General features: G+C 37.3%; 1 protein-coding gene across 1 annotated transcript in view; it reads left to right on the plus strand.

Moving 5' to 3' along the window:
• LOC5579219 (zinc finger matrin-type protein CG9776) overlaps positions 1-16,823 on the plus strand; it is a 36,051-nt gene extending 19,228 nt beyond the window's left edge. Inside the window, exon 6 of the mRNA XM_021852368.1 lies at positions 14,587-16,823. Within this exon, the coding sequence (XP_021708060.1) occupies positions 14,587-16,566 (1,980 nt within the window). The 3' untranslated portion in view covers positions 16,567-16,823. The remainder of the gene's footprint in view (positions 1-14,586) is intronic.
• The last annotated feature ends 7,819 nt before the right edge of the window (positions 16,824-24,642 follow it).

Here is a 24,642-nt window from a genome sequence, read left to right on the forward strand (position 1 = left end):
AAATGATAATTTTCGGTGTTATTATAATTGTGAGTGAGCCCTAAGTAAGTGCTTCTACATGTGTGGCCTTGTTGTTTCATCCATACCTTGAACTTATTTGCTTTAGAGAATTCTTTATTTTTATGAAGAAAATTCAGAAGATAAAGAATTTAAATAGACCTCTTTCAGAACTACTTGGGCATCTTGATGATTTACTTAGTCACCTGGGGCTTTTATCGGCTAAATATCTGAATTTCAGCATTAAGATGCACTTAGGATGATTGTAAGCCAAAGCCAAACCTCGAAATTTCAAAAGCACGAGTCTTTAGAACCAGCAGAGCTCCGAGCTGAAATTGTGATCGTTTTATCATAACCAGAATGCAACCAATCCACCAAATCTTCACCGCGAACGGTTGTTTGATTCTGATCTTAAAACTTGATCTTGTCAATTCGAAGTTTGGCTTAAAGGGCATATTAAAGCACAATTAACCATGTCTTTCCCATGATAGATAGCTTCACAGCTCCATCGATTTTCGATGAATGCAAGACAAATCGATTCAGATGAATACTATAGCCATAGTTTTCAGAATAAGATTCCATATAGGTTAGAACAATCTAATAGTCAACTTATTGCTCCAATATTGAAACTATTGATAAACAATCAAATTACTGTAGAAAAAAAAAACTGGAAAATGTTGAATCAATTTAAAAAAAAAATGCTGCAGTACTTTTCATAGACACGATTTTTGATATAGAAAAAGTCAATTAAAGTCGTTGGAAAGAATGGATTAAAAACCGGGAAAATTATGTAAAATATACCGGGAAAACCGGGAAAAAAGCGGGAATTTCAAAATCGAAATTCGGTGGCCACCCTGTATAAAGAATCTTCCTGGGTTCACTACTTTCCTAAAATATTAGATTCTTCCTCCGCCTTGCTTATATGCCAATTTGAAACTGAGAAAAACTTGAAGTCAAATTTCAAAGGACAGTTGAAGTAAAAAAAATAACTTTTATGCCGTCAAACATTCCAAATCCAATTTTCCGTAACGCCGGTAGATCACCTTTTCATGGTGCGTTACGGGGTAAGATCTACCAATTTGAACCCTAGTCTCATCTTGTTTGTCGCGCTAGGGTAATATGTTTTGGTAATTCAAGGATTCGCGGTACAAAGTCCTTGTTACTGGCAACAGTTTCTGGAAATTAATCTATTTTACCTAGCAGATGGTTAAAGACTCGGAGTTGGTCAGCCCCGAGACTACACTTGAAGCCAGGATAACAATCATGAGTATTAACTCAACAAGGACTGTAAGTACTGGTCATTCAAGGACTCACGTGAATTCTGATTACTAAACAAATTTTCTAGCTTGATTCGGTTTTGCTGCTAGCATAAAGCCCCTTTTTTCTAGTATTTTTCTGGGACTAAACTAAAAGCGAAACAAGGATGGGACTAGAGTACCGTTGCATGGTCAAATATCAGTAGTACCGAGAAAAAAAAATACAGATTTCATGCAGTGTAATAAGTTTTGATGTAGTATCCATATTCTCAGAGATTGAGGGGGTGTCCTTTTCGCCCCGTGTGTTCATTATGCCCCTAATCCCCTTTTATACATTGTCAGTATCCACTTATTAACAGAAAATCAAAACTTTGTCTTAAGAATATTATATGTTGAACCATTGCACATTGGACCGAATCGACAATTTAGCCGGAAAAAAGTGTTATCTCTCCATGAGTTATGGGCATCTTTAGATTTCATAGTTTTTCACTTAAATTTGCTTATAACTTCAAAATCACAAGAATTACAAACTTGCGATGTTCAGCAAAAATGTGTATCTTTACTTCCTCTTCAACTTTTCTGTAAAACTGAAAACAAATAAGTTAGATCAAAATTACTGATTTTTGGGTCCACCCTATGTTAAAACTTTCAAAATCAATTTACTTAGCTTAAATGAAGAGTTAGATCAAAAGTGTCTTCGACAAAGTTGTTCAAAATAACATTTTCTAAAAGTTTGCAGAAGAGCGCAGCCACAAATTCAATCAAACAAAAAAGTTTGTGTCAAAATTTTAGCTTAAATATGGGCCACCCTATTTAAATTTTTCCTTAAATGATGCAAAACTCCATTACGAATAACTTCTCTGAAGACATCGAACGTCTAGAATCGACGAGAACAGATAACACTTTTTTCCGGCTAAATTGTCGATTCGGTCCAATGTGCATTGGAACAAATGTCGAATAATTTTTTTAATAATTTTAGACAAAAATCCTTGCAATCATCTATTACAGTGGGATTCCGTTTTTGGCAACAAAGTCGAAATTTTCAGTTGCCAAAATTGGAACCCTTATTTTAAATTTTATTTTTCAATTATTGGTTTTGAAAACATCATTAGAACGTTATTACATCATCCTTATGGAACCATATGGCATCGAGATTCAGAACGGTTCACTTCGAAGCAGTTTTCCGTAGGGTTGTACTATGCTATGAATCTATAGCGCCGTAATGATAATTGTGGCAAACGTTTTACATACATACTTTTTACGCCTCAACGTCTTTGATGATTTTTAGAAGCTTTATGTACACTATTTGAATGACTGGGCCATGTAAAATCACTAATCGCGAAAGTGACCTTAGTACAAGAACTGAACATTTTCCTAAAACTGTGTAAGAATACGAAAAAAAATGTATTACTGTATTCATACAAAGACGTATATACAAACGAACGCGCTGGGTATTGCAAAACGGCATGCATCTTTATTTAATTTGTTTACCATCGGCATATCGGTCTATTTTGCTCGAAGTAAGAGGGAGCATGAAGAAGAAAGCAATGAATACTAGATGGATGGGTACCGTAAGGGAAAGGCGAAAGAAATTAGATTAGGTGTTGAAAAGGGCATACCATATGAAACAGTATTACTTGAAACGTCCTTCATTGTAGCTAACGTCCCCTATGGGTGAACCGGTGAACAAATTCAAAATATAATTATCATGTCGACCGTGTATGTAAAATAACAAAACGGCTAAAAAGAAAAACGCAGTTTTTATATGTGTGTGGCTTATCGGGGAGAAATACGCATGATATGGACAAATCATCCACTGTGTAATGATTCCTCAAAAATATAAGCCACCGATCGATAGAACCTGCTTGATCGCCAAACAGTATTAGGACGCTTGAAACCTCCTTCCTTTTGGCTGTCTTGGTGGTGTTATTCTAAAAACACGCCTAGGCGTTCCCATAGGGGACGTTAGCCACGAAGAAGGACGTTTCAAGTAATACATACTTTTCCACATGGTATGCCCTCTTCAACATCTAATCCAATTTCTCTCGCCGTTCCCTTACGGTACATATCCATCTAGTATTCATTTCTTTCTTCTCCATGTTCCCTCTTACTTCCCTCTTACTTACTCTAGCGCAAAATTTTACAAAAAAAACGGTAAGTTTGGAATTCCTCCTTTAATTTATGTTTCTGAATCAGTCTTCTAAGAGCATCCTTCTACTCCCAAATTTAAAAAAGCATGCTTTGAATCCATCTTAATGAGCGGGATCGTTTTGAATCCTTATTTTTCAATCTCAGCGTGCGTAATTTGTGCTAGGATTCAATCCCGGGATTGAATCCCTGTAGGTAATTGAGCTCATAGCCAATCATTCAGATGAAAATAAAATGCTCCTCATCTCACACATGAATATTTAGCATTTCATATGGGATGAGGACAAACGAAACCTGCTGACAGGGAAGCAGAAAATATGGCAATGTTTCCGACATATAAGATGTCTAAAAATTGTATCTTATCACTGCAGTGTACTACAAGTTTGGCACTACTGACCGTCACGTCCACTCATGTTGATGTAAATTGAGTCAAAGATTTGACCGTCACAGCAATATTTTTGCTAAATCCAGATAAGCTTTCTCGAGAATCCATTTCAAAATTCCTGATTGCATCCCAATCATTGTCTGTTTCAGAGGAAGCATGCTAATAGTCCGTTCTGGTTGAGAATTCATTACATACAGGTCAAAATGCTATCAAAATGTGTCACAAGACTTCCCGCTCACTAGAGCCGTTGAAAGCTTTTAGAAACTTCCCAAGTGTCAGAAAATTTCAATCAAATCTAAAGAAAATATCGATGCTAACTCGATTCATTTTACCGACAAACAATCAATCAAGGTTTGAATCCTGGGATTAAATCCTCTTATACACGTGGCGTGATTCATTGCATGCCGGGATTTGAACAAAAGCTATGCGCGAAAGGAATCTTGGTCTGGTGATTTTGGATCTCAGCAGCTCTTGGAGTGGGATGTTTTGAAGACTGTTTCTGATAAAGTAAAGCATTTCATAATGAACGACTGACTGCAGTCAAAAAAGCAAACATAAACAACTACATGTCATGATCCATAAATGCGACCCGTAAGTAATCTACAGGAAAACGCTAGGGCTTTGAAGCATCTTGCTAGGAATATCGCTACGATATTGACGAAAATTCTCAACCTTTAAATGAAAACTTTCAAATGTTTATTATTCTTAGGCTACTACTAACACTCCTCAAATTCCTCTGGAAACCTTTTCAAAATCTACAAGATTTCGCCAGAAATACTAAAAATAAACATAACAAGATGCCCTAACAATCTTAAAAATTTATTAGGAATCACCAAATTTTGGACTTAATCCGCAATAACCAATAATACATTCTCAGGATCACTCAAGAAACCCTCAGTGTCCACTAGGAATCTGCAGACATCCTCAAGAATCCGTTAAAATTTCTGAGAAATCCCTTAAGAACCAAGAATCTCCTAAGGATTCTCCATGGTACAGCTAGAAAGCTCATAGATCAGGCTCGTAAGGAACATTTTGATAATGTTGAGACCCGTATCCTTGATTAAAAATCTTGTACAGAATTCTGGATCGTATCTTAACAAATCTATCGTCTCAAAGAATCTCCAACAAAGAGCGAGCATAGTTCTAAATAGTTGACGCAGAAAGATTAATATACACACTAATAACACAAACTAAAAGTTAAAACACTCTCAATCGTTTTTATTGCACGCTTCAACGATATAATTGAGACTAAAGTGTAGTTTGGACTGTGTTCGCATTTGTCATGGTGCCGGTATCGAATTGCACATTGGAATTCTTAAAAAATAATATACAATATTGTAAAATATACACTCTTTTTATAGGGAATAACGAAATTTATTTAATGAAATTACTTAAAAGTTATGATGCACAACATTTTGCTGTTTTTGTATTTATTACTGCAGTGTTTTTCATACGCAGTGTATGTAACTCCATAATAATCAGAACAATGAGCGGGACAAAATTTATAATTCAACTCTGTGTGAGTTATAGACTTTTTGTTGCCTTTATGTTGTTCAAACAAGCTGTTCCAAATTTGAAGAGAAGTGTTTTTTTAGTGTATCACCTACTGGCAGACTCAAGTGGACTGGACACTCAGTATGAATGCCAAAGTGATTGGTCTCTAGTTGAGATTCTGGTGGAGATTTATGGCCTCATGAAACGTTGCGAATGCATGACCAATGACCATCCTGAAGTAAATAAGCGCGTACGGGAGCCCTTAATAGATAATGATATTTGGGGGAATATCGATTAAAATGGAGCTCTGGAATGTAATCGGTGCGTAGTTGACCTGTGGAATTCCACTGTACTACGATTATATATCTAAGTTAAGCGTTTTTTTTTTTCTTTTATAAAAAGATGAAAACAACTCACCTGTTAAAATTCTGAGCTGCTATGGCAAATGAAATGTAGTATGTTGTTAACAAAATGTTAATAAATACTTAATTTGATTTTACAAAATTAGGATTTGAATTAGGATTTGAACTCATCCGCGAGTAGTTTCTCAACGAATGGCGCATTGTTTGAATACGAAAATTGCACCAAATATAACGAAATAACCTTCCGTGGCGCTGTAATCCAATTCAAATTCCCTTAGGTTTCTAAGAATTTCGTTCTGTAATTCTTCATAAAGTTCCTCCAAAATTCCGGGATAACTCTTTGAAGATTCTCTTGGAAAAGACAGTAGGAATCTCTAAAGGTCCAGTAAGTGAATTCCGGCGCATATTTTCTTCGAAGAGAAGGAACATTTTCTTCCATAGCTCACCAGTAAGACAATTATTCTCTTCGAGGAAAATACGTGCTGGAATTCGACTACAGGAGTTTCTAATGGTCAAAGTATTAGATAAACATTACGGGTTATCCTAACTTCTCATTTTCCCATAACATTCTCATATTCTATAGGATTCCTTTTGTTGGGATCCCATTCGAATTGCACCAGCTAAACATGGGTCATACAAACTTCAAACATGTTTAGCAGTCACCTCCCTTAGAGTTGCTTTGGGAATCGCCAGAAGAATCCATCCATGAAAAACTTCAGGAATTCTTCCACAGATTCCTTCATTAATACATTCAGGAGCTCCTCCAGGGATTTCAGTAGAGATATCCTAAAACAATTCTTCCGGGGATTACCTTCAAAGATTCTTCCGGTCATCCTTCCACCAATTTTTTCAGTTGTTACTCCAGGGAATCTTCCAAAGATACCCACAGAACTTTTTCCAGAAAATCCTACACAAATTTCTCCAAGCGTTCCCACGCTGGTTTTTCAGTAAATCTACTTGCCACGGAGCTTACTTCAAAAATTTCTCTGACGGATTATGCTAGAAATCTCGCGTTCAGTATTATAAGGGCGTAACTGCAATTTTAGATTTCCTCTTTAGCTTATTACTTGACCGGGTGACTGTATTCGAATGGTACTTTTCACTCAGTAGAAAGTACTCATCGTTCTTCGTCGTACTACACCGTAAAATATTACGAAAATCGATTGAATTTCGTATAATAATGCAAAGAGAAAATCAACTAAAAGAAATCGATCACTACAGATACGCCTGTATGATACTCAACGCGAGAAATTATTCCATAAAATCCTTCAAGAACTCTTCAGATAATTACTCCACCGGCTTCTTTACCCTTTCTTTCCCACGACTTGGATCGAAAACTTCTCTACTACGATTATTAATCCTCTAATACCCAACCCCGCTTTTAGACGGGGTACCCTTTAGAATTTTATGTATTTTCTCCTAACTCGAAAATCAAAATAATTTTATTTTTGACTTAATCCTTGGACTATCAATCATATGAGGAAACTTTTTTTATGACATATGAAGCATTTTTGTGGTTTTGAAAAATGGGCGAAAAATGGTTCATTTTTATAACCTGCAAATGCTTGATTCCCATTTAATGTGTTATCTAGAGAATCGTACATCATTTTATATTTTTCCACAACCAACCTAACACAGAAGTAGAGATTGATGGTATTATATTTACTCTAAAACTGTTTATCCGTTAGTTCCACGGAAAAAAATATGTCTAACATAAATATTTAAAAAAATATATTTTCAAAAGTGTGTAGTACCTCAAATTTTTATTATTGTCAAAAATTCGTACCCAGTAGTATCTTCAAGAAAAAAAAATAGAAAAAGGATAGGGATGTTCAAAAATAAAAATTATAAAAATGAAAAAAACAAAATTTTGCGAATAAAAATAAATTATTGCTCAAAACGTGTTAAGACCGATTTCGAAAAATAATGTTTAGATCAACAATAAAAAAAAATGGGTATTAGAGAGTTAACCGATTTTATTCTGGAAACTGTCAAAAACGTGGAAATACTGATGAGTTAAGATGAGTGAGTACTTTTTGATGGAAAGAGATTCGATAATTGGCCGTTTTGAGCAGGGGGCAATGATTTGGCAATAGCAATTATTAGCCGTTTTGAAAATCGGGTTTATAACAGTAAGTTTTATGATTATGTTGACAATGTTTGAATACTTTGTGGTTGTTGAGAGATACTATCGAATGGTATCAAAATCCGATTTGTTCACAATTTGATCATTGGCCCTTTAGAATTTTTACGCGAGACGTGATCACTTTTTCAAAAAGCTAGTCAAAAAGTCTTTATTTTTAATGGACGGTCTCTTTTTTAATCAAAATGATCTCTATAGTTACTTTTTCTCATTTCTTCTGGGAGTAAATCATAAAGTAACTTCCTCGCAAAATTTTCGAAGATAAACTAGGATTTCTATAAGAGATTTGTTAAGAAATTCATTCCACGACTCTTCCAGGAATAACTCTCATCTCATCAAGAATTTTCACAAGCAATTCTCGCAGAAATTTGCCCTGAAACTCCTAGGGATGCTTAGATGAATCATAAAATAATTTCCTTCAGAAAATCCGTCAGGATTTTGTGCAAAGATTCTGCCAGTATAATTTCTCCAGTTGTTACTCTAGAATATTCCTTAGATTAACCCATTAACGCCCGAATTATTTCACATTTGTAGTAATCACCTGATTCTTTCTGGAGTATCACATTTTGATAAGAGAATACTTAAACCGTCATTTAAATGGAAATCTACGGTCACATTTTGTCACAGTACACAGTGGGTCATATGTATGCAAAATATTGAAAAAATTAAAATACTTGATTATTTTTGCAAATGTTTGAAGGTGGTATGGTGCATTAAAAAGTGACAAGATATTATGACAAACATAATGTAAACGGTACAAACATGATACCATAAATATAAATAACAAAACGAGGCTTATTTGAAAACTACACCACAGAATGATGCTGAATGTGACACGCGTACGAAACACACACACACACACGATCACATACACGTACATGCACAACACATACTCGTTTGCACATACAAACATGCATACATTCATACACACATAGCCACACTAGTCGCATTCTCCTCCTTTATTTTACGCCAGGCTCGTTTGTATCAAATGGTTACGGGGTACACACTTATACAAATTTCCACGAATATGATATTTTTTTGTCGTAATAAAAACCACTAAGGATTTAGCAGGATTCCTAACAATTACATATTGCTTCTACCGAAATCTTGAAGGCTTCGTACAGAATTCCAACAGGATTCCCTCAGGATTTTCGAAGAATATCACAAAATCTCCATTGGAATTTTTCAAGGATGCTCATGAAAAAACACACTGAATTCTCATAATGTTGACAATTCCCGCAGTATTTCTACACAATACCCAAATAATTCTTACAATTGACTCTTACCAATAAGACCAATCCAAATTCCCAAAGTATTTCTACGTGATTCTTTTAGGAATACTAACTGTTTGCCATATAACTATAAAATAAGATTTCAACAGAGCCATCACAAGAATCTCAGCATTATCATAAGATTCCCAATGTATTTTAAAACTTTTTGCCCACTATTTTTGCAATTTTTTTACAAAATTTGCACAGACTTTCAACATACCTCCAACAGGATTCCCTCAGTATATCCTTGGGTTACCATTTAACAATTCCCATTGGAATGCCAGAATCCTCACTGGAATACAAGCATCTACTCTAGAATCCCAAAATCCGCACTAGAAATCCTTGATCTATGCTGGAATCCAAGGATCCACACTGGAATTCAAGAATCCACACTGGAAACTCAAACTCTTCACTGGTATCCATCAATTAAACTCTAGGATCCACATCTGAAATCCATACTGGAATATGCCAGGATCCGCAGTGAATTTCAAAGATCTACACTGGAAATGCATAATCTTCACTGGTGTCCTAAAATCCACACTGAAATCCCAGCATTCACATTAGAAACCAAGGACCCATGTTCCAATCCTCCTTAATGCTTAATTCTATTAATGTCACTTTAACATGATTGCCGTAGCAAGGGAAGGTCATTCGTGACATTCCAATCCTGCGGCTCACACTAAAATCGCAAGATCCATACTGAAACCCCAAGGTCCTTACTGAAATCTCAGGTTTCACATTAGATTTATACGACCCATGTTACAATCCCAGGATCTAAACTGGAATTCCAGGATTCAATTCCAGGAATTTCAATATCCACAATGGAATACCAAGATTCGGAACAACAGTCCCAAGATATGCACAAAAATACAACAAACCTAGTGGAATTCTAATATCCACATTAGAAACCAGGGATCCACAATGCAGCAACACAATCTAAACCTAGAATCCTATGATCCACACTGAAACACTTGGAATCAGACTGGAACACCAGGATCCACATTGTAATTCCAGGATCCACACTGGATTCCAAGAATCAACACTAAATTCCTAAAATCCACACTGGATTCCCAGAATCCACACTGGATTCCCAGAATCCACACTGGATTCCCAGAATCCACATTGGCATCCCAGGATATATTCTGAAATTTCATAATTTACTCTGGAATCCCGGAATCCACACTGACTTCCGGCACAGGAACCATTCTATAATTGTTCAGGAATCTCTGATTTGCAAACCACGCTTATGGTAGTATAAGACGAGCGTGGTGATGCCGACAAGAGCTGGTGACAAAACAGAAATGTATTATGCTGATAGCGCAACCTAGTGGAAGAAATATGAATTAAAAAACCTGTCATTAGACTGCCCATAATGTCTTTCACAACTTTGCCAAAGATACCAACCATCCATTTTGTCTAAAAAATTAACTGTATTCAGAAATGTTACTGATCTCAAAATAGATCACTGGGCGTTAATGGGTTAAAGCGACCATATATGTCCCGCGAAACGCGGGACACCCAGTCAGATCTCGTTCCCAATTAAACATTTTTCGTATTGGATGTGCATTCTACAAACATTTTAGGTCTAAATCATGATCTAATTTCTCAGTTTAGTCAAACATCTAAATTTGACGCAGTAATATCATTTTGAAAATTGCGTTGTCCCGCGAAACGCGGGACGTCTGGTCACATTACCTTATATATTAGTTATAATATACCTTAGCTGATTTATCCTGTAAAATCTACAAAGGATCATTCGTGGAATTCCAGAATAAACTCGACCATGAAGTATTTCTAGAAGTTTCCTCCAAAATTGATATGAGCCGAGCTCGGCAATCGCCGGTATCTCCGTGTACTCTGCACTATTTCAAATACAAAACTCACCAAAAATGACCTTTGTTTGCTAAATTTTTAGCCAAGGGATAACATATTTGGAGAATTCATCATTTTTTATTCTACGAGTCCTCCGGGATAAAGGATTCGTTCGATATATTTCTAACAATGCTTCTGAAGGATCATCCGAGGCTTCCTCAAAAGTTCTGAAGTTCCCTCCTGCAGTTCCCTCCTGCAAGAGTTTTTCGTATATTTCGCCAGTATTTTGGTCGGTGAATACTTTAGAACTCCCTTCAGAAAGTATTTTTTGGAGATATACCATGAGAACCCAATAATGCTAAATCTTTAACGAGCTTTTAACACAAACCTCGGAGGAAATCCTAATTCTATGATAAATCTTTTAAAGTACCTATTCCTGAGCGTATTTCTTCAGAATTCTATGGAGGTTTCTCTGTAGTAATTTCTGGAAATTCCTGGTTGAAGGTATCCTAAACGAAAATCTTAAAGATTTTTTGTTACGAAGTCTACACACTAAGCTCTTACGGTGAATTTCACCGTAATCTCAACAGCTGAACAGTTCGGTGAAATAAAACACCGTTACTTCGTCGGAATTCAACGGATTCCGGTGATTTTTTACGGAATACTGTAAAAATTTACCGTACTCCATTAATTTATTTTATCGAACTGTTCAGCTGTTGAGATTTCACAGGAATCCGTAAAATAATTTAAGTTTGTATGCAATAAATACTACTGAAAAAAAACTTCGTCGTAAGTTACTACTACTAGTAACACCTAAAAGAAAATTGCATAAGGAACGATTCAAATATGACGTCCATCGTTTTTCGGGATTTCTAGACATTAAACATTTAGATTCATCGGTACATTAAAACTCCAGATTTGCTTCTGCAAAGTTTTGATCAAGGCGGGTTCAGCCTGGTTACAGAGTACAATGCACCAGCCTTGATGTAGATGATAATTGTTAGAGTGAAACAAAAGATGCAGAATCGCTTTAGAAATTGTTTGATGAAATGTCCTGAGTAATTGTTGAGAGAGTCTGAAAAGTTATTCCTAGAAAAATATTCGAATTCTTTTAGGCATAGGGAACCGGATCCTATTTTTGGCACTTTTGAATCACTTCGGCTGTGTGTTTTTTTGAAAGTTACTGTTCTCATATTAAGCTACAATATGCGTCGTATTGAAGTGTTTCTTATTGCAAAGTTTCAGACGATTCGGTCGAGAAAAACCCCCCATGCCAAAGTGAATAATGGAAGTGCCTAAGTAGCTCTGCACCCTACTTCAAAAAACCTTCGAAAGATTCTTGATGGAAATATCAAAACATATTTCTATGATACTTCCATGTAAAATATGTTCATGTATTCGAGCGTTCACCTAAGAGGAATTGCTGAAAGAGTATCCTTACCTTTGCTGTGGTTTTTGCCTTAGAATCATGTAAACTTTTATTCAAGGAATCATTGTGAAAAGTTATCATGCAACTACTCGGAAAATTTTGAAAGTAGAAGCATTCTAGAAGGAATTCATGTACCGTAATTTCGGGTGAAATTGATCCGTCGTCCGATAGATTTAGCTCACGGTTTCGCGCGTGTTTTCGTCACTGGAGATTTTTTTTTGTGTTTTTTCTGTTTTGGAGCGTCTTGCTGGGTAGTGCTTCGTGAAGCCCAAGCAGGACAGTTTTTACATTCAGATATGGAATAGTGAAAAGTGAAAAATGAAAAAGTGATTTGTTTGATTTGTGTCCTCAGTACTATTGGTTTTTGGCTGCCCTAAGTTCACCGAACCATCCGGAAGTAACAGGCAGCACATAAATTTAGAGAATCAATCCGGTGAGTTTGTTCCAGTATGATACTTTTTCTTTTGTGAGCCTTCCGGATCGTTTTTGTCCGCGTCGTGGAACTTCTGATCGTTTCTTGAACGGAAAATGTTATTTTCGGAGTTTGACAATTATGTTCAGATTGCGCATTCCGTCCGGGCGGGTGTTACGCAACTAACAATCGGTTGTGGATGCTTTTTAACCGTTCGATGACCCTGGAGGGATCGATTCTGCTTTTCGTATAATTTTGAGTAGAAAAACCGACTGTGTTATCCTAGGGTGTTTAGTTCGAACGCGCTTCCTTTCGTTTTTCGATTATCTAAAAATACAGTACCGCCCAGTACAGTTTTTCAATGGGCACAGTACAGTTTTTCAATAGGCGTGATTTTTTTTTTTACGCGTATCGTTATTTTATACAATCCGATGACCCTGGAGGGATCGGTTTTGCTTTTTACTGGTTATTGAGCAAAAATATTACTGCACAATCCACAAGCATTTCGCGAAATACTATTTATACTATTTATACTATTTATACTATAAATAAGCTATTGTTTTCTCTTTTGATTGCCGGCATTCAAAAGATTAATTTGAAAACGCTTAAACAACAAATATTTATGGTCTATCGCCAGCTTTCAAGGCGAATCCTGACAATATACCTTCCCCAACCTCCAACTCCGTAGCACTTATGAGGGTGTCGCTGAGTCGGTGGCCTCTCATTAAGTAAGTGCTACATCAATATTTCCTTCCCCTATCCCAAGTTACGGTAAAGATGGGCGTGGCCGGGAATAGCGATATTCATGCTTTTAGTATTCTTGTTTATGATTTGAACAAGGTATACTCCCCTGCCTTGTTCTTGAAAGTAGTCAGGATGAGATTATTAAAAAGAGACATGAATGTTGCTAGTATCCAATCTACGAAGTATACCGTAACGTAATTTCGGGTGAAATTGATCATTTTTCACTGTTTTCTTGGTATGCTTTCTAAAATGTTATCAATATCATACAACTAAATGCAGTAAAACAAGTACGACGGTGAACCTCATTGGCTCATGCACCGAATTTTTTTTTAACAAATGTGATGTTAGTGCCAAAAATCTGGTCTAAAATTAAAAATCGGGGAATCCCATTTCGGGGTGAAATTGATCACTTATCATTGTTATTATTGTTAGTTTCAAAATCAACTTTACATCCTTAATTTGGGCCTCCTGAATCCAAATATGCTTGCCAAATTCTTAACGAGACAATATTTATGGAAATAATCAATAATTAATTTTCAAGAATACCGCGAAAAACGCCTAAATGTGGGCAATTTCCAAAGGATTTCCCAACTTTGTTGCAGAAAATTGAATTTTTCAACAAAACGAGCAAATTGGTAAGAGTTTTGATAGTAAAATTTGTTTTGGAGATATATTGTTAGCATCCTCACAAACTTTCAGGTTTACACCATGTCCAAATCCTTGTTTAGAACTAGAAGTTTATAGATGATGATCAATTTCACACTAAAATTGATTCTAGAATTTTACATTATTTTCATAGAAATAAACATTCTGTGGCACAAAAAACTTCACTATACACAATTAGACATTATTTAAGACAAACAACGTTAATTTACTATAGGTTGCGATGAGCTTAGTGCACTATTAGTAAGAAATAAAATCGCGTGACACGGTGATCAATTTCACCCTACTGATCAATTACACCCGAATTTACGGTAGTTACTTAAACCTGAACACCAAAAGAAACATTTTAGGAATAAATATAACAAAATTTCTTGAGGGTATGCATTGTTATATATATTGTCGTTTATTCCCTATTCCATAAGAGGCTGAGTTACCCTGTACTGTACTAACCATCCTCCCTCATTCGACAGAACTACATCGATTCCCACACCAACTTCGAGATCGATTGGATGTCGGACCGTCAAAAGGCTTACGAGAAGATGCGAGACTGTGACCGGCAGCAGCAGCAAGCGAGTACCACAACGGCCGACGACGCGACCCCAGCGGCCGTTCTGCCCGTCGTCGGAGGAGGTGACGTAGACTTCCCAACCGGATCTTCACTGCCGAAGGAGTCGGCCGAAGGTAAGAAACGTAAAAAGAGCAAGGAAGACAAGAAGGAGAAAAAGAAGAAGAAGCGCTCCAAGAAGAAGAAAAAGCGAGCAGTGTCCTCGAGCAGTTCGAGTTCCAGCTCGGATTCGGATTCCGACTCGGACCAGAAGAGCAGCAAGGGAGATGGGTTCGATCCGGCCACTTCGATTCGGGTTGCTATGCGGAACCTGCTGAAGGCACAAGAAGCAGTGAAGGACGTTCCACACGCGGAAGAATCTTCAGCCGGAAAATGGACCGTGGTTCAAACGGCTTCTGTTCCGAAGGAACTGGCTGCTCCACCTCCGCCCTTCATGACGGATGGAGCCGAAAGCCGAGAAAAGAAGCGAGACGAACTGATGATTTCACAGTGGGTCACTCCGGATCCGATCATCTCCGAGTCAGAGAAAAAGCTGCTGGAGCAGTTGAAAGGTAAGTTGAAGAAACGGGATGATGGGCCATCGGGGTCGAGTCGTCATCACGACGATCACGAAGATAGCCACGGGCGGGGCGGAGACAGAAGAAGCAAATCAAAGACACCTCCATGGCGTCGAGGAAGTCCAGGACGCCGCGGAAACAGTAGAAGCCCGGTTAGACGGTCCAGCCGAAGTCCCATGAGGCGAGGAGGCTTCCGGCGAAGCCCCATGGATCGAAGGCGCGATCGTGACTTTGATCGCGGACGGTTCGACAGGCGAAGACGCAGCAGATCCCGGGGTCGGCGAAGTCCAAGTTATGGACGTGGTAGATTCCGCATGAGGAGGTCCTATTCCAGATCCAGATCTCGGTCTCGCTCTCGTTCCCGCGGTCGTCGAGTGATTGAAAAACCAATCGTCAACTTCCCCCCGGAACCAAAGCCCAAACCGGAAAAGAAGATCAAGGAGAAGAAGGACGACGACAAGAAGGAGAAGAAACCGGTCACTCTGGCCATCGGCCAGAAGAAGTTGCCATTCATTGGGCGAATGCCAGTATTCAAGAAACAGCAACAGGAAGCCAAGAAAGAGGAAGCCGCCCCAGCTGAAGTTACCGTCGGAACTGCTTCCATCAGCGTAGAAAACGGAACCAAACACCAACCGGAGGAATTCGTGGACATGATGCCTGATCCATACCAATTCGTGGCCCTAATGGGAGCCCCACCACCTCCTCCATCTCACCCCAGCAAACCAGATCAGAACATCCTTCCCCCGGGAATCGACGAGGCGGAAGCCGATCTCGTTCCAAAACCGATCAGTGATGCACCCATTCCTCGCAAGGGACCCCTCCCGAAAGATTTCCAGGAAGCCCTCGATATCCTCTTCGATGGCGACAAACCCAAACCGGCGGAACTCATCGCCAACGAGACCAAACCTCCGGAGATAATCCCTCAGGTCCCGGTCGTTCCCATCATCGACACCGACCAACCGCAGATGATTGTGCCGGAAGCGATCGAAATCTACAACCAGCAGATTGCCGCTCAGTACAGTTCCGCCGTTGTCTCGGCCCCGGCCGTCACCTACGATGACGAATCGCAGAACCAACCCCTCGAAATGGGAACGTCCGGAGGAGCCGTGGACATGGCTGTGGACCATTCGTCGGAGTCTCCGACGGCCGACGGTTCTCCTCGGACCGGCGAGCTGGCCGATGATGGCAGCGGGGAGGCGGAACCGATCCCTCAGGCTCCTCCGCCGCCGGAAATCGAGAACGAGGAAACGCGCCGGAAACGAGCCGAACTGGAAGAGCTGGCCATGCTGGGAATCGACGCGGATGATATGGCGGCGCAAATTTTCTAATTTTAGGTTATTTCAATGGCACCCCCCGGGAAAAGATGGTGAGCGCGTTTTATTCCTATTAGGTTCCTTTCGTTTTTTGGTCAGACGGTTTCCGCGCGCGCAAACTTACACCAAACAATAGATTTAACACCTACAACGATGGTTTGTAAGTCAAAGCTTAGTGTTTTATTAAGCATCAATGACCGCATTCAAAGAATATCCGATTAAGATATCCACCATATGCTTCTAATTTCCAATATACGACTGTTGAAGGTATAGGTGTGTTGGCGTGTTTAATCATCCGAAATTTCCTGTTTTTATTATGCTGACAACAGATCTTAGATAGTTTCAAAGATTGTTACGTAGCTGTTCCACATGTTCTTCAGGTAGTTCTGAGCAGATTGTTGAGAAAAAGCTTCAGGACTTGTTCTAGTAATTTCTCTAGAGATTTCTTCTGGTTCTTCTGATTTCTTATGTGGATTATTACATAAGTTCATTCCAGAGTTTTTGATGGGATTGGCTTAGGGATGTTTCCAGGAAATCCTACAAAAGATCCTCGAGGAGTTCCTGTGCAGATTACCCCAGTTATTTTTCTAGCCATTTCGATAGGGATTCCTTCCAGAATCAATACACAGTTTCTCCTAGGAAGTCTTCCAAGAATTCCTCCTGAAATTCCTGGAAATTGTGCAAAATTCTAGAGGCTCCAGGTGTTGGTCTTCAGAGGAATTTCAGGAATTTCTTCTCAGATTAATCGAGTAAAAGCTGCAGGAATTCTTCTAGTGATTTCTCCAGAGGTTTCTTCTGAAATGTATTCGGGGAACTCCTCCAAAAATACTAATAAAGATCTATCTTCTAATTTTCCCAGGAATTCGTCCATAATTTTGGAAAGGATGCTAGTGGAAATTTCTCCTAGGAATTTTCCTGGAAAATCTGATAATGGATCATTGAAATAACCAAAACGGCCGCTATGGAAAGCATAGATAACGCCACCGTAGCCTTGTGTGTTTGACAGAACAGCAATGCTGTCACAATGTTAAATCCCATATACAGTGGCGCATTTGTTTTGATGCGGTGAGCGCTGGCAAAAACTGATCCAATGATCCATTACTGATTCGCTTGATAGTTTCCACCAGCGAGTGACCGATCTACCGTGAAGGCCCCATACTCTGCGCACTTAAGGCTTTTCAAATTTCAAACAGCTGTAATTAATTGAAAACAAAACACAACACTCTGAATTTTTTGTAGGAAATACTTATTGATCTTATCTATAAGAAAAAAATATAAAAGCTTCACTAATTAATGATTTTTATTGCAATTTTTTTAATTTTTCTCGAGGGTGTCTGTGTTCCTAACTCTGCGCACTCATTTTTGCAATGCTCCTTATTCTGCGCATTTAGGTTCCTAACTCTGCGCACTCGATAAATTCTTTATAACAGTTAAAGTATTTTACTAAAAGCATTACTAGCAGTTAAACTCTAAATTAATCTTCATTTTCTTGCTTTATACGGCTTTACGTTCCTAGTGGAGCGTGAAATGTCTCTAACATAGAAATTTACTAAGTGAAGTGAATTTTATCTATAATTCAATCCATGATAATTACTGTTACTGAATGCCATTAAGTGCAACTCTCAAAATAATCGAAATCATCATATGATTTCCAAAACATGTAATTAACATAGTTTTCTAAAATCTAAACCAACATACAAAAGGGGTACAAACTACGTCTTTTTTGCGTTAACCCTTGGCGTGTAAAGGAAAATTAGCTTGGACTGTTTATGTATTTTCACTAGAAAATATAAAAACCAAATTTTCTTTGGTTTGGTTCGGTTCGGGTCCGGATTTGAAGAAAATAACTAAGAACCTGGTTCTGGTTTGTTATATGTAAAACCCGAACATTTCTACTAAATACGAAGAATAGTTTAAGAGAAAGGGTATATCCATTCCTAATGTATTGTTCATCACTCAATCGAGAAGTATCGCCACTCTGTATAAGCGTGACGTAATTAATGAACGATTTCTGTTGCAGATCAATAACAGAACTGTTCTTTATTGGCGTTTCTAGCAAATACGATTGAACCTCGATGTTCCAAAAAATCTAAATTATTTCATTGCATGGTTAGGGAGCATTCAAAAATTACGGCCATCGTTCAGGGGAGGAGGAGTCTACGAAAATGTGACAATGCATGCATTAGGTACTGTAAAAATCGCGAAAGGGATTGAGGGGACGGAGTGTAGAAATCCTTAAAATATGATGGACGTCATTTTTTAATCTTCCCTTACTATGATGGTCCCCTCAAACAATTTTCCAAAGCATTTCTATTCCATATCACGATGGTGGAGATAAGTCGATGGTTCCCTTCAATATCGACCTCTGGAGGGTTGATTGTATGTTGAAAATAACGTTTTATAACTGCTGCGCATAGTAAGGAACATAGTTGAAAAATGGTTCCTTACTATGCGCACCTAAGAAGAATAAGAAAATGAAGAAAAAAAAAGTTGCACTTTACCAGTGATGATTGCTCGATAAATAAACTAGTGCCTACGTACTTAAAATCTGACATATATTCTTTTTAATTTGCTTCAAATGACTTAAGTGATGAGGTACTCCCTTAGCATTTTTGCTAACGGGCAGCCAATTTGAACGTTTTTCAATATTGTTAAAGCTATTTTATTTTTTATTAAAGTAATAAACGGAAATTAGTCAAGAAAATTCTTCGCGTACTGTTTTATTACTATTGTAGCAATATATGAAAAAAAAAAATTGTAAACAAAAATTTAAGTATTTTACCAGATTTTGATGGATTTTGGTAAAAGTGCGCAGAGTTAGGAGCTGCGCAGAGTTAGGGGCCCTCACGGTATTAGGTTTTCAGCTTTGACGGATGTTCGGTTCTCCAAATTTGTGCTCTTTAAAATTTGAGGCTTGGCTTCGATTCATCTTCACCTTAAAAGCCTGATTCATTGCTGAAAAGTAATTTCTTGGCCTATCTTGATGCATGAGAAATTTCTGCAAGAAATCGCTCAATAAAGCTTTTTTTCTGATCGTAGTACGCTTTAGCAGCAAATCAGGCTTTAAGTTGTTGTACAGATTGTTGTGAGATTGAGTTGTGAGAGATTTTTATGAGGATTTCTTTAAATTTGAACGAAAAACCTGGCTTTTCGTTTTTGATGATTGCTGATGATTGAATGATGGATTCTTGAGCCTTAACTATGCGCCCTACTTTCAAGTTGCCCGTGAGAGAGAGCGAAACAGCACCAACACACGGCGCACAGTAAAAGCACAGACAAACAGACGTAACACTTAGAACAAATTTCTTCAAATTCCATCGCCCAGTTTACACCATCATCATCTGGTGGGCATGTTGCACGAAAAGGTGTTTCGTGCAACAAGATCGGCAGATGTCGGTAGTGTGAAACGTCAAACGCGAAGAAAAACGATGCGCGCGCCTCTGGTTGTGAGATTTGTAACATAGCGAATTGGAAATGATCGATAAAAAAGTGGTCGATGGAAATTTCGTCAGTGTTACGTCTGTTTGTCTGTGGTAAAAGTCAAAAGAACAAAAGATTTTATGGCACGTACAGAGGCTCATTGAACGATTAAACTTAGGGCAGTTGTTAATTACACCTATCGTTTGTCTGGTGAGTTGCAAGCTTAGTGTAAATGATGATGTCGCGCTACACGATAAATGTTCATCTGCAACAACCAGACAGCTCACCAATCCACCCCGAGGTGGATCGTGCTGAGTTGAAGGAGAGCGAAAGAAGGAAGGTACAAAAGTCTGTTTGACAGAAAGCGCGTGCGCACGGAAAGAGCGCCAGTTCGGCTCGATTTGCAATGATCGGTTATTATTATTATTTTTTCCGCTATTGGATATTCTATGGTTTGGTTGATCGATGTTAAAGTTTGTTTTAAAAGCAGCTCCACTTATTTTGAAACATGTTGCCGTGTACAATAGTAGACAACACAACTAATTTAATTAAAATAATTCGAAATTATAATTAGTACATAAACAAAAGGGGAAGAACGTTTAGGCTGGTTGTGCAGGAGGATGATGTGGTGGAGGCTCATTCTAATTAATATTGTCGTTCAATTATGGGGATAAATTAAAATTGTTATTGTTCTATACATACTTATTTATTATAATTACCTGTAAAAATTGATACAGCACAATTCAAGTATTTAAATATCAAATAGCAAACATAGATATGGTCGGTGTTAAGACAGACTGAACCAAGTGTTTTTTTCAATCGAGTAAGAAAAATGTACCCCAAACATGTGAAACATCAAAATATTATAGATATTTACTGTAATAATGGAACTTATCTATTTGATGATACATTTGTATCAAAATAACATGGAAGATTTAAAATTGATGGAGTTCTTTACGTTTCCTTAGAGCTCCAAAATTCATCTAGTCTGGTCTGTCTAAACACCGACCATATGATCCTCAAAAACTCATGAGAATGGTATTCTACTCTTTGAACTGTTATTTAATTTGGATGTGCTTAAAAGATTTATAAATTAAAATTATTATTGTGTCTGCAGTGAAACTTAATGCTACACAAGAAATATATTTGAATCAAAGTATTTTTATATATAAATCATATGAAAAAAAATGTTCCAGAAATTACTCTAGAATTCTTTGGGAGCGTCTCCTGGGATTCTTCCTTAAATTACTCATGAATCCTTCAAATCCTCTCTGGGATTGTTCTGCTGAAAATCTTGAGATTATTTCTGAATTTTCTTCCAGATATCGCTTTGGGATTCATCCAAAAAAAAACGTCACCATTCCGGTATTACTTTTGAGATTCTTTCGGATATCCCATTGCGATTCTTCTGGACATCTTTTTGGATTTTTTTGCAGAACTCTGTATGTGATTTTGCGTGTATCTCCTTAAGGATTACTTTTGAAATCCAGGAATTTTTTTTTTCTTTTTTTTTTTTTAAAGACACTACACGTTAATGCTTTCAGTGGGTTATTTGCCCTTTGAAGGAAGCACCACACTAGACAACGGACTAGCCCAGTGGCACAGTCAGAAAACATTCCTCTCGAAAAGTTTTCGGCCTGAGGCGGGAATCGAACCCACGCTCCTTAGCACGATGCGGCTAAATGCCTCGATGACACTAACCGCACGGCTACGAAGCCACACAAGAAATTAAATTCTTTGAAATTCTTGAAAATTGTTTTCGAAATACTATGGAAGATTTTATCAAAAATCCTGATGCAATTCATTTGGATATTTAAAGAGGATTTTATAAAAAAATGTACAACTCTACTAGAAATTCTTCGAGAATTCCTCCGAAAATAACTCTTGATTCTTTCCGGAAATACTTCTGGTATTCTTATGAGAATGCCTCTGGTATTCTTCCGGAAATGACCTGAGATGCTTTCGGAAATCTTTTTGAAATTCTTCAAGAAATTCCACTGAGATTTTTACGCCAATATCTGGGACTCTTCCAAAAATCCTGTTGGAGATTTTTTTCGGATATCTTTCTATTATAAATTTTTCAATAAATTTTGCTGGGATTGTGCTGTAAAACCTGCTATGATGCATCCAAAAATACGACTGTCATTCTTCCGGATATCATTCAAGAATTGTACCGGAAGTTTTCGTGAGATTCAACCGTAAATCGTTCTGGTGTTTTTCAGAAATTCCATTGAGATTCTTAAAAATATCCTTCTGAAAAATTTTCTGAGAATTGCTTTGGGATTATAGAAGGATTTCCAGAAGAATTCCAAGGCGATTTACAGAAGCATCACTTCTGTATGAAGGATTTTCGTTAATATCTGAAATATTCCCATGGGAATTCTAAATCCAAATTACAGTGATATTCAAAAGAATCCCAGAAGTTATTTCGCCAGAATCCCTGAAAGATTTAAAGGAAATTCACAGACATCCAGAAGATTTCATGAATATTTTCCAAAATAATTCCGATGTCCAGATGAACTGCAGAAAGATTCACGGAATAATTTCAAACGGAATTTTCGGAACCATTTGAAAGTAACTTTTAGAAGATTCTCAGAAAAAGAAATCAGTAATCAAAGTAATCGAAAAAATCTCATTATTTCAAGCAATGCTCGTTGGTTCATGTCGAAGGATCAACATGTTCGGCTTAACGAATCTTGTTTTAAATATTGAATGACACCACATACAATTAAACTAGTATGTGATTACAATTCTGAATCACCGCAAAAACAATATTGAGAATCACAATCCTTCTGAGAGGGATGATGTGGTGGATGCACATTCTAATTAAAATTGTCGTTCAATTATGGCGATAAATTAAAATTGTTACTGTTCCATAAATACTTATTTATTATAATTACTTGTAAATATTGATACAGCATATAAAAAAGACATTGGTCCAGAAATTACTCCAGAATGCTTTGGAATTTCCCTCCTGGGATTCTTCCTTAAATCACTTATGAATCCTTCAAAACCTCTCTGGGATTGTTCTGGAAATCTTGAGATTATTTCTGATTTTTCTCTGGAAATCACAGAATACTTCCAGATATAGCTTTTGGACTCATCTAAAAAAAATCGTTAACATTCCGGTACTATATCTGAGATTCTTTCGGATATCCTTTGTGATTCTTCTGGACATCTTATTGGAATATATGCATAACTCTGTATGTGAGTTTGCGTTTATCTTTTTAAGGATAACTTGAAATCCTGGAAATTAAATTCGAATCGAAATTCTCGAAGATTCTTTCGGAAATTCAATGGAAGATTCTAACAAAAATCCTGATGCAATTCTTCTGGATATTTTTAGAGGATTTTGCCAAAAAATGTACTACGACTCTACTACAAATTCTTCGAGAATCCCTCCGAAAATAACTCTGGCCTTTTTCCGGAAATACTTCTGGGATTATTATGAGAATACCTCTGGTATTCTTCCGGAAATCACCTGAGATGCTTTCGGAATCCCTTTAGAATACTTTCGAGGATGCTTCCGAAAATCTTTCTGAAATTATTCTAGAAATGCCACTGAGATTTTTACGTCCATATTCTTGAAATTTGTCTGGGACTCTTCCAAAAATCCTGTAGGAAATCTTCCAGATATCTTTCTAGATTTTTTTCGAAAATCTTTCTGAGGATCCTTCAAATCCTTCTGTTAAGGATTCTTGCAGAAATTCTTCCCGAATTACCTCTAGAATCTGGGAGTATCCTGAATTTTTCAAGAAAACTGTTATTCTTTCGACTATCTCTCTAGGATTCTTTCGGAAATTCTTCTAAAATACCCCCAGATTTCTTTCTGTTATCCTGCTGGAGGACTTCAAAACATCTTTCAAAGATTCTTCCTGAAAATTTTCAAGAAATTCTACTGGGATTCTTCCGTAAAACCTGCCAAAATTCATCCGGAAATACGACTGGAATTCTGCTTGAATGATAAGCATTCAAGAATTCCACCGGAAGTTTTTGTGGGATTCAACCGTAAATTGTTCTGGTATTTTTTTTTAATTACATTGAGATTTTTAGGGAAAAATATACAGAATTTTTAAAAATATCCTTCTGAAAATTGCTTTGGAATTAAAGGAGGATTTCCGGAAGAATCCCAGGACGATTTACAGAAGAACTACAGAGAAATCACTAAAATATTATCAGGGAGATTTCTAAAGGATTTATTTTAAGGATTCTCGTAAATTTCTGAAACAATCTCAGGTGAATTTCGAATGGATTTTGAATGTTTTTTACAGTGATATCCAAAAGAATCCCAGAAGTTATTTCGCAAGAATCCCTGAAGATTCAAAGAAAAGTTACAGACATCCAGACGATTTCATGAATATTTTCCGATGTCCATAAGAACTCCAGAAAGATTTACGGAATAATTTCAAATGGAATTTCCAGAACCATTTAAAAGTCACTTTCAAAAGATGCTCAGAAAAAGAAATCAGTAATCAAAGAATCTCATAGGTATTTTATTGAAAGTCCCAGTGGCTGTCCGGTAGTTTTCTTGGAGGATTTCCATTTGAACTCAAGAGGGATTTTCAGAAAATTCTGCCAAGGATTTAAGAAAATTTCCAAGGAAAATCACTGATAAATCACGAAAAAAATCAAAAACACTTCCTTATGAATTTTCAGAAGAATCACAAAGTT

This window comes from Aedes aegypti, chromosome 3 (assembly GCF_002204515.2).
Source record: "Aedes aegypti strain LVP_AGWG chromosome 3, AaegL5.0 Primary Assembly, whole genome shotgun sequence".
In the NCBI taxonomy this organism is placed as follows: domain Eukaryota; kingdom Metazoa; phylum Arthropoda; class Insecta; order Diptera; family Culicidae; genus Aedes; species Aedes aegypti.